Source organism: Musca vetustissima, unplaced genomic scaffold (genome assembly GCF_032173495.1).
Source record: "Musca vetustissima isolate MV318-11 ecotype Yass unplaced genomic scaffold, APGP_CSIRO_Mvet_v1 utg136917, whole genome shotgun sequence".
NCBI lineage: Eukaryota > Metazoa > Arthropoda > Insecta > Diptera > Muscidae > Musca > Musca vetustissima.
In genome coordinates, this window is record NW_026886108.1 from 22981 (window position 1) to 35007 (window position 12027).

Here is a 12027-nt window from a genome sequence, read left to right on the forward strand (position 1 = left end):
TATAATGACCTCAGAGGCCATTTACACAAAGGTAGAGCTTTTCAAAGACATCTACACTATTACAGTTGAATCTGAGGCCAACGAATCTATTGTGGTGACCAGCTACTCTATTGTGGTGACCTCTTGATGTCACCTACAATATTGCAATTGTTTCCAGGATTAGATATTTGATAACAGATGTCTCTGAGGGCAAGTACACTACAGTAGTGGTACAAGTTTATCTCAGTGACCTCTGAAAGCCAGCTACTTTGAATGTGCTTTGGAGGCCAGCTACTCCAGGTAGAGGTGGAAATCTATTGTATTTTTATAATCTCTGAGCTCATATACTCCAAAGTTTTTTGTCATTTGAGGATAGGTACTTTGTAGTAGTCTGTAGTTGAGATCCATAATGGTTAGTTACTCCATTTTGGTGGCCTGCTACTTCATAGTGATAGGCTCTGGTGGTCACATGTTTTATTGCACTGGTTTCTGATGCTATAGTAGTGGCCTCTGGTGGCCACCTACACTATTCTAGTTCCCTCTAGTCATCTCCTATTCTAAATTTGTGTTCTCAGAAGCCAATATTTTTGTGGCCTATATAGCAGTTCCTTTTTAGTATGACCTCTGGTGTTAAGCTACGAGAAATCAGAGACTTATGAGACCATATATCTATGGTAGGGGTCGTTAAGGCAGGCCCCATTATATTTGTAAAATCAAGCTTATAGTGGGAACCTCACAAAAAAAAATCATTAAAAAACAAAAACTCCACGCCTAGAATTAGAAGATTCAAAAAATATTAGGCCCTCTTAATGGGCCCTTAACGAAATTTTTAAAAATTTCACTCAGCAAAAATGTTTAAAAAAAATTCACGCCTTTTCACTTTTTGACCTCCAGAAAGTTACTATAAAGTTGTGATCTCTGGTAGTCACCTAACCTGTCGTAGTGGCCTCTGGTAGCCAGCAGTCTATAGCAGAGACCTCTTTTGGTTTCTGATATAGTAGTGACCTCTATATGTCAGCTATTTTACTGTAGTGTCCTCCGGTGACATACGAAGTACGTTACTGCTTTGTATTAACCTTTGGAGGCCCTGCACTTTATAGTCTATGGTAGGGGTCGTTAAGGCAGGCCCCATTATGAATCAGGCTTAAAATTAGAACTTAAAAAAATATAGGGCCCTCTTAATGGAGCCTTAACAAATTTTACAAAAATTTCACTCAAAAAAATGTTTAAAAAAATTCACGCCTTTTCACTTTTTGACCTCCTCGATGAAAAATTTTTAAATAAAGTTCCAAACTTTAAGTTTCATTCCTTTTTCATTTCCTCTCTCCTCACTTTATTCACTCTCCAAATTTGAAAATTTCATATTCCAGCACCTTTTCATTGAGAAAACTACCAAATTTACTAGATACCTCATCGAATATATCGACAACCCGCAACTTTTCCGCATTATCTTTAGATGCCAAAGCATTTTGCACCTCCTTCAAAAGACTCCTGATATCCTTTTCAAATGTCCCCACAACACCTTGTTGCAGCAGATACTCCAAATATTCTTGGAAAAATTTCAAATGGGCATTCAACACCGGAGGTGGTTCCGGATTTTCATTTAAATAATCCCATAGATCATCAGCAATACTTTCCGCTGCCTTGGTATAGAATTCAAATTTTTCATCAAGACTGTGGATTTTATGGGCCTCCTGAATTTTATCCAAAAAACTCTGGGCCTCCTTGGCCAAATGGTCATTCAGTTCGGGCAGTATCTCTTGGACATACCAGCGATGAATGAGAATATCCTCGTTAATATATTGTTTATCCAATTCGGATTGTAGGTAGTCGGCAAATTGGGAATTCAAATTATCATTGTAGGTATCGAGTAGTGCAATCTTCTCCTTTACCGAATCCTTGGCCAAGGTGCTTGCAAATAGCGATTTCAATTTTTCCAACTCCGGTAAATATTCCGTTTTGAAACTTTTCGCAATAATATCGAAACGCATGAGGTAGTGTTGCAGGCGGCCATTTGTGTGTTCCTCCTCATCGATGGGGGCGACGGGTGGTATTTCTGAAAGCTGTTGACAAAATTTGGTATCCTTTAATTTTCCTCGTCTATATCCTGTTATCTATTTACCCTTTGTTTTATAAATAAAATCACGATTAATATTTGAAATGAAAATTTCATTTTGGCTTCGGATTTTTTTTTTCGAAATTTATTGTTCACTTTGGTATACTGCCCGACAGATTGCGTGTCGCCTCAATATTATGTGCGTTTATATACAAAGCTTTGACTACAGAAATATTCAATCCAATATATAAATGAAAAATCAAATGACGATTTCAGAAAAACCATTGTGTGTATGATTTATATTCAGTGGAGTGATGGATATTTTGAAAACTCTAAATACAATTTTATTAATAGTTTTATGAAAAAATATATATTTTAGAAAATAATAACATAAATAAATATTAATAAAAAATCAGCTCCTAAAAGTATGCCAGTAAAACATATACTCAATACCAAATATCATTTGACTGAAAAAATATTTTTAATAAATCCACGCCTATTTTGGATGACTGAAAAAATATTTTTAATAAATCCACGCCTATTTTGGATGACTGAAAAAATATTTTTAATAAATCCACGCTTATATATATTTGACTGAAAAAATATTTTTTAAAAATCCACGCTTATATATATTTGACTGAAGAATGTTTTTAAATTTTTATCCACGCCTTATATTGGTCCCTTAAAAATATTTTTAAATTTTTATCCACGTCTTATATTGGTCCCTTAAAAATATTTTTCAAAATCCACGTCTTGACCCTTATAAAATATTATTTATTAATTTTATTTCTCTCAATCAAATTTTGTTAAGTGTTTGCGAAAAAAATCTGTCGTCATAACCAAAGATCATGAATAAGCACAAATAATCGCTAAGATATTTTTTTTTTTGCCATCATATAATTAGCAAGGTGAGCCCGTACACGCAATATGACATTTCACATAGACAATATATTTGTACCTACCTACATATATGTATGTAGGTATGTATATATACTAAGTATATATGAACTTATCAGACAATACATTTTCTATTAGTTAACACTTTAGTGCATATAGTTGCAAAATTTTGAGTTAACCTAACGTAAAGTGAAAGTTCGCAAACTTGTGTTGTGTGTGAATTTTTTTATTAAATCCGATGTCTAGAAAATAAAAATCGGAAATTAGTGGAGTCATAGATGAGCTACACTGAAGCCATCTTAGAGCAAATTTTTTTGAAGAAAATTAATATTAAATTGTGACCTCTGGTTGTCTCCTACGCTATCGTAATGACATCTGGTAGCCAGCCCTCTATAGCAGAGACCTCTGGCGGTCACTGATGTAATAGTGACCTCTACATATCACCTACTTGGCTGCAGTGCCCTATGGCACTGCACCTAAATTCTTCCATAGCCAGCAACTCTACTGAGGTTACCTTTGAAGTCAATTACTCTAATGTAATGGCCACTTTACAGCTGTTACTCTATTGTATTGTCCTCTGGACACCAGCTACTCTAATATAGCAGAGTACGAGGCTATATATTCTATAGTAATACCCTCTAGTGGTCTCTGAGATCAACTGCATTTAAGTAATGACCTCTGATGGCTAGCTACTTGAAAGCAGACATCTGGTAGCCAGCCCTCTATAGCAGAGACCTCTGGCGGGCACTGATGTAATAGTGACCTCTACATATCACCTACTTGGCTGCAGTGCCCTCTGGAGACCAACTCCTTTATATTTGCGGCATGCCTATGGAGGTCATACACCCTATAGTAGTCTTCTCAGATGTCATTCACACTATCATAATCATCACTGAGGCCATCTACTTTGTAGTAGTGACCTTTATACACGACAATTAATAGCAATGACCTCTTAGGGCCAGCTACTCTATTGTAAAGGCTTTTAAAGCAAAGCAACTCTACAGAGGTTGCCTTTGAAGTCAATTACTCTAATACAATGGCCACTGTACAGCAGTTACAGTGGACAGTAGTGTCCTCTGGACACCAGCTACTTTAATATAGCGGAGTACTATATATATTCTATAGTAATGCCCTCTAGTGGTCTTTAAGTAATGACCTCTGCTGGCTAGCTACTTGAAAGCAGAGGGTTCATAGATCAGATACTGTATTTTAGTTGACTCTGGTGACCATCTATTCCATAGCAGTGGGTACCAGTATTATTGCAGAAACCTCTGTTGGCCAGATATTGTATTTAATGGCCTCTGTGGGCCAGCTACACTATGTGTGTGGGCTCTTGTACCGACCTAATAATAAGTAGTGGTCTTTGAGAGAAATTTCAAATTAATAGCGACCCCTTTGTATAACTACTTTATAGCTGTGACCTCTGTTGGTCAGATATTGCATTTAATGGCCTCTGAGGGCCAGCTTCACTATGGTTGTGGGCTTTTGTGCCAACATACTAAAAAGTAGTGATCTCTGAGACAAGTTTCAAATTAATAGCAACCCCTGGGTACAACTACTTTGTAGCTTTGAACTCTGCTAGCCAGCTAGTATATTGTAGAAATCTATGAGGTTAGCTATTCTATAGGTATGACCTCTAAGGAAATCTACTCGTTTCTGGTAGACGCTGGTGGTCATATAAGTTATTGTCGTGGCATCTGAAAGTAGTCACTCTCTTGCAGTGACCTCTTACGGACAGCTGTTGTAAAAGTCTCTGAGATCAATGACTGGCATCTGAGGCCAGTTCAACACTTGTAGTGACCTCTGGTGTCCACATACACTATTGTAGTGGTCCCTGAAGTTAGTAAATAGGTTGCTGTGACTTGGTGGACAACTACTCTATAGTTGTGACCTATGAGACAAGCTCCACTGTTGTAGTGGCCAGATAAGTTATTATGGTGGCCTCTGAAGTTGATCACTCTGTTTTTTGTGGAATCTGAGAAAATCTACTCTTTAGTAGTGGCATCTAAGGCAAGATCCACTATTGTAGCGACCTCTGGTTATCACTTACTGTATCGTAAGGGTTGATATCTACTCTTTAGGCCAGCTAATATACTGCAAAGGCCTCGGAAGATCCGCCACCCTATTGTAAAGTCATCTGATGATCACCTACTCTACAGTACTGGTCTCTGAGGCCAACTATTGGATGGCAAAATCATCTGAGACCAGTTACTCTATTCTAGAGGTCTGTACATTTCAGATACTCTATTACAAGGTGATGTGAGTTCATCTAGTTCGTAGAAGTCATATGTAAGGTCTAGCTATTCTTTAGTAGTCGGTTCTGAAGCCACATACTCAGTCGTTTTGGCATCTGTAGATCAGCTAACCAATGGTTGCAGCCTTTGAGGCCACTTACTATATTGTAAAGATCCGCTATTCTATAACTTTGGTCCTCGAGGCCAACTAATTAAAGACAAAAGCATGCAGCTAATCTGTTGTAGCGGCCTCTAGGTGTAAGATACTATATTTTAATTGTCTTCTAAGTAATTTGGTTCATATAAGTCATCTCTGCTGCCCAACTATTCATCATTAAAACCTCTGTTGCCAGCTACATCTAAATAATCTCCTCTGAGATCAGCTACTCTATTGTAAAGGCCTCTTAGCATCTGCTATACTACATTTGTGGCAGCCGAGGTCAATTACTTGATGTAAAAGCATCTGAGGCCAGCTACTTTATTATATGGCCTCAAGGAGCTACTGTATTATAATATCCTCTAGAAGTCTTTATTATAATGGCCTAGTGGCCTTTTGATGGAGTGAACATATACATATGATGTGTAGTAATCTCGCCTCTGAGACTAGCTTTAGTAATCGCCTCTGAAGCAAGCTAATCTACTGTATTGGTCTTTTGAGGTCATCTATTCTATTTTAGTGGCCTCTGATGATCAAATCTCTATCATAACGGCCCCACCTTCCCTTTGGTAGTCATCTCTGAACCAAGTTACTCTATTTTAAACCATCTGTGAATATACTTCTATATAGTGTTGGTCCCTAAGCCCAGCTACTTGATAGCAGAACCATCTGACAACAGCAACTCTATTCTAGTGTCCTCTAGGTGTCAGATATTGTATTATAATGGTATATGAGGTCATCTAAACCACAGAAGTAATTTTTACGTGGCAAATATTATGTGGCAGTATCATCAGGTGCCAGCGACTCTTCAATAGTCGCCTCTGAGACCAGCTATTTTTTCGCAATCGCTTCTAAAGCAAGCTACCATATTGTAAAGGCATATGCTTCTCCATAGTATTGAGCATTTGAGGCCATTTAATCTATTAATGTGGGCTCTGGAACTCAATTGTAATGATCTCTGGAGTTTAGATACTCAGTTTATATTGACCGCTGAAGTACTCTAATCCAGAGAAGCTAGAATCAGATACAAAGTACTTTTTTGTAGTTACTTCTAAAGTAAGCTACTCTATTGCAATGGCATCTGTGAATCTGCTTCTCCATAGTATTGGTCTCTGAGGCCAGCTACTCGATATCAGAAACATCTGAGGCCAGTACCAATATTGTAGCGGCCTCTAGATGTCAGATACTCTATTTTAAAGGCCTTTGATATCATCTAATCCATAGAAACTATCTCTACGACCAACTATTATTTATACGAGACCTCTAATGGCAACTAATCTTCAATAGTCCCATCTAAGGCCTTAGGTCAGCTTATGAGGCCAGCTACTCTACAGTAGAGGTCTCTAGCCCAGCTGTTTGATAGCAGAGTCTCTTTTGCCACCTAATAAATAGTAGTGGCCTCTGAGGTGCATCTACACTATTGTAATCGCCTCTGACAGGTCTTTAGTAATGGTCTCTAGTGTACAGCTGTTCTATTGTAGAGTCCTCGTAGTGTCAGCTACAATATCGCAGTGGATTTCGAGCTGCTGCTGACCTCAGAGACATCTGTCTACTTAATGAAAGATGTTTCTGAGTTGAGCAACTGTTTTTAGTGGCATCTGGCGGTCAAATTTATAATATCAAATACTCTGAGGTTAGCTATTTCATTGTAGAGGCCTCTGAGGGGCAGCTACTGTTTAGTAGGGGTATCTACTCTACTGTAGATTCCTTTTAATGTATGTTACCATATATTAGTGGTTTTTTGGGTTAAGCTACTTGACACCAGATGCCTCTGGGGGTCAACTACCCTTTAGTAATGGTATTCTCGGTCAGCTATTTAATATCAGATGTCTGTATGATCAGATACTTTATATTAGTTGCATCTAGTGGCCTATTATGGTGTAGGAATGACCTCTATTGGCCATTTACTTTTTGATAGTGGCCTCGTTTGTTCAACTACACGTGGTAGCAGAAGCCTGTAAAACCAGGCAAAGCTGAAGGACATATTCTTGGTATTCTGCGGCCACTTGCGCTTAAGTAGTGACCTCATTTGGCCAATCTAATCAATCAGAGGCCTCTAGAGATCACTTAGTGTCCTATGGTTACAGGTTACTCGGTTCTTTTTTATTTGCTAAGTCAAACCCTCAACCCATACTGTGTATACTTCTAAGTGTAGGGTATCGAAATTATGAACTTTATTATAAGTTGCTTGATTAGTAGTCCCACTTGTTGTTCGCTTAACACAATAACCAAGTGGCATTAACACAGACAATAATATTTGTCTCGTTTGCTTTTTATATCACCTGTTCTTTTTTGTTTTTTAATCATTAATAGCTACCTATAGATCGAGATTCTGATAAACTAATTCGAAATCAGAGCAAAGATGATAAATTTAAACAAAATGTATGCAATTTATTTTCGGATGAGAATAAGTAATCAGTTGATGCTGGAACGAGAGAGAGAGGAGGGGAGTAGAGGTATTAAAAAAATATCTCCATAATCTCCTTCTCCCCCTTCCAATTGATGAATGACTCAACGTTATTTGATGACGATTTTGCAAAATAATTGTCACATTGTCGTACTGCTTAGCAAACTTCTTTGTGAAGTCGTCCGAACAATAATAATAGTAATAATTTGTTGTTGTTTTTTAATTAGTATGTTCTAGAACTGATAATTAATTAAAAAATAATGGCAATGGCTCTAGGCAACTCGGCCCCTCTTCAACATCAATGGGTCTGGCTAGAAATGAAACGCTTATATACGTGATCGGATTATGCTGAGGCTAATTAAGTTATTTTGTTGGGGAATTTTTTCAAGTTCGGATTGGTTATTCTCAATATCTGTGGGGTAATAAATTTAATAGAATTTCAGGATAGAGAGTAAATAAACAACTTAAATTGGACTACATATTATGAAACAGAAAAGAAAACAAAAACCAAAAGGCCAGGTATTCGGCAAAACAAAACACAATTTTAAAAAAGGTCTGTACGAAAGTGGGGATTTTTTAAAAATATTTTTGTAAATAATTTTTCGATTTGGATATTTTTTCTAACAAGAGACTCGATTTTTAGTGACCTCTAAAGCCATCTCCTCCATAGCAGTGGCCTCTGGTGCTTATAATCTATAACAGCGGCCTCCAAGGCCATCTACTCTATAACAATGGCATCAGAGGACCAGCTCAGCTATCAGTTACTACTTTAAAGCAGAGGCTTGTGAGGTCAGCTACTCTATAGTAGAGGCCTCTGAGGCAAGCAAGAATTTATTAATAGCCCGTGAGGGCCAGCTAGTTGATAGCTGAGGTTTGTTAGGCAAACTATTCAACAGCAGTGGCCTCTGAAGGGTTGATATTCCATTGTAGTGGCCTCTGAGGGACTGCTATACCATTGTAGTGACCTCTGAAGGACTGCTATTCCATTACGAGTAACCTCAGATTTGAAATTTCCCTTTAATAATTGTCTCTGTTATCCAGCTGCTCTATTGCCATACTTTATTGGTTTCTAGAGATAGCTCTAGTGCCAACAACTCCATAGCAGTGGTCTCTATTTCATTGTAGTGACCTCTAATTGTCACTTACTCAACAGCAGTGGCCTCTAGTACTCAGTTACCATATTGTCGCCATATAATTTATAATAGTAACATCTGCTCTACTGTCGAAGTCTCTGGATGTCGGCTACAATATTGCAGTTTTTTCCAGGATCCGATACTTTATAACAGATGTATCTAAGGACATCCACGTGATGGCCTCTGGTATCTAGCTACTTAATAGCAGAATCTTCTGAGGTCAGTTACTCTATAGTAGAGGCCTCTGAGGCATGCAAGAGTTTGTTAATAGCCTCTGAGGGCCTGCTACTTTATGACAAATGCCTCTTAGTTTAACTACTCAACAGCAGTGGCCTCTGAAGGTCTGCTATTCCATTGTAGTGGTCTCAGAGGTGCAATTTCTAATTAATAAAGGTCGCTGGTATCCAGCTGTTTTATTGTAACGGCATTTGAATTCCGGCTACCATATGCCGCCTCTGGAGTAAGGTACTCTATAGCAGTATCTGGTATCTGAGGTCAACTAGTAGAGATCAGAAGTATATGAGGCCAGTTACTCTACTGTAGTGGCCTCTATAGGTCAGCTACTCTATTGCCACTACAATAGGATAGCTGACCTCTACTTTCCACTTACTTCATAGTAGCAGCCTCTGGAGGTCAACAGCTATATTGCAAGAGTTTCTGAGGCCATCTAGTCCGTAGAAGTAATCTCTAAAGCACAGTACTCATTAGCACCCACCTACTCAGTGGTAGTGGCCTCTAATGATCAGCTAATCTTCAGTACTCTGAATCAAGCTACTCTTTAGCAGTGATCTCATAGGTCAACTACAGGCAAACAGAAGCGTCAGAGGCTAAATACTCTAATATAGTGGCCTCTGGAGGTCAGCTGCTCTATTGTAGTGGCCTCTAGAGCTCAGCCACTCTAATGAAGTGATCTCTACATATCCGATGCTCTATTATAATGGCTTCTAAAGTAATCTAGTCCATAGAAGCCTACGCAACAATTCTTCTTTAGTAGAGACCAGTTATACTTTAATATTCGTCTCTGAAGCAAGGTACTCTATTGTAAAGACTTCTGCCATACCATATAGTGGAGTTTCTGACGTCAGTGATATCAGATGCTTCAGAGGCCAGGTACTTCATTGTATTGGCTTCTGAGCGGCAGCTTTTCTGTAGTAATCGTATATGCTATTCATCAGTTCTAGATGCCTCTAAGTCCAGTGTATTGGCTTCTGAGGCAGCCACTCTACAATAAGTGTATCTGGTGTCCAGCTGCTTTTATAGAGTCATCTGAGTGCCAGCTACCATAAAGTAGTTGTTTCAGTTACTTGACTGCAGATGCCTGTGAGGTCAGCTACCTTTTAATAATGGCCTCCTACGCCAGCTGTTTAATAAAAAAAAACGGTTTCGAGTCAAGCGAATCGACTTTAGTGAAATCTAGTGGCCACCTACTTGATAACAAATGCTTATAATCCCACATAGTCCAATGTAGTCACTTCTGAGATCATCTACTTTGCAGCAGATGTCTCTGAGGTCAGACACTCATTAGTAATTGCCTCCTAGCCAAGTTGATTGATATTGGAGAGCTCTGACACTATATTAATGACATCTGGTGCCCAGCCATGTTATAGGGGGGACTTCTGGGGGCCAGATAATCCATTGTAGTAGGATCTTAGAGACAGCTACTCTTTAGTAGGTGCCTCTGGGATCCAGCTGCTTTATTATATAGCATCTGAGAGTCAGTTACCATATAATAGCAGTTTCTGATAACAGCTACTTGACAGCAGATGTCTCTGAGATCAGCTAATCATTAATAAGATCCTCCTAAGCCAGTTATTTTATATCAGAGTGCTATGAGACCAGCTACTCTATTCTGGAGGCATCTGATGGCCAGCCACTCTGTAGTAACGACCTCTAATAGCAGTATTCATGTTAGTGGCCTCTCGAAGCCAGCTACCTGATACCAGAGGCTTTTTACGCCAACTACACGATAGTAGTGACCTCTACAACAAGAAACACTATATTAGTAGATTCTGAGTGCCCGCCACTTACAACAGAGGTCTATGAAGTTTACTACTCAATAGAAGAGGCCTCTCAAGGGAAGTTACACCATATTGGTGACCTCTACGGGTTGTTTGTCTTTAGGAATGATCTCTGGAGCCAATCTGTTCTCCTGCAGAGGCCAACTATTTGATAAAAGATGACTCTGATATTTGCTATACCTTAGGAATGGATTGATTAGACTGCTGTTTGGCAGCAGATGACTCTGAGGCCAAATAGTTTTTAGTAAGAGTCTTGTAGGTCATCTATTTGATAACAGATGGCTTTGTGATAAACTACTCTATTTTAGTTGCCTTTGATGGCAATATACTTTGTAGTAGTCTCTGCTGACCATCTTCACGATAGCAGAGGGTTCGTAAGTCATTTATTTCATAACAGATGGCTCTGCAATAGACTATTCTTTTGTGTGGCATCTGATGGCGATATACTTTGTAGTAGTTTCTGCTGACCATCTGCACGATAATAGAGGTTTCTGAGACATGTTAGGTGATAGCCGGTGCTTCGGAGGCCACATACCTGACACCAGATGTCTCTGAAGCATTTGAGGACAAATGACGACAACTACTGAAAAACTGTGGCTTCTGAGACCAATATTTATCGACTCTAAAAGGAAAATGTTTTAAAAATAAGTGGACCCTTTCATATAGGCCCTTGAAAACATATTTTAAAAAATCCACGCCTTATAAAATATTTTTAACTATCCACCCCTCATATATTCCCTTGAAAACATATTTTTAGTAATTCACGCCTTTCAAAGGCCCTTGTAAACATATTTCTAAAAAATCGCTCTTTGTATAGGCCATTTTCTGTGGACTTAACATGTCCACGACTTATGTAGGCCCCTGAAAAAAATGTTTGTAAAAAATCGTAGCCCAATGATGGAACCTCAGAAAGAAAAATATATTTTTCTTAATTTTTTTATTTAAAAAATCCTAATTTATTGTATTAAAAAAATAGTAGATCTAACTAAAATCGATCACAACACCATTTCCTTCGCTTAAATTCATGCCAATTCAATATTCTTCTTAGCCAAGTAGATATTCAATTCTTGATTATTGGTATCGGCAATTTCACCCAGCACGCGATTCTTTTCATCGACAGAAACACCATCAGCCAAGGCAGCTTCA

The 12027-nt window shown here is 38.4% G+C and overlaps 1 protein-coding gene across 1 annotated transcript; it reads right to left on the reverse strand.

The window, feature by feature from the left end:
• Positions 1-1316: 1316 nt before the first annotated feature.
• On the reverse strand, positions 1317-11145 carry LOC133333584 (uncharacterized). Its single transcript, XM_061541892.1, has 2 exons — positions 11062-11145; positions 1317-2042 (listed from the first exon to the last, which is right to left on the reverse strand). Exons 1-2 carry the CDS (start codon positions 11143-11145, stop codon positions 1317-1319), a joined length of 810 nt encoding a protein of 269 aa, XP_061397876.1.
• Positions 11146-12027: the final 882 nt, after the last annotated feature.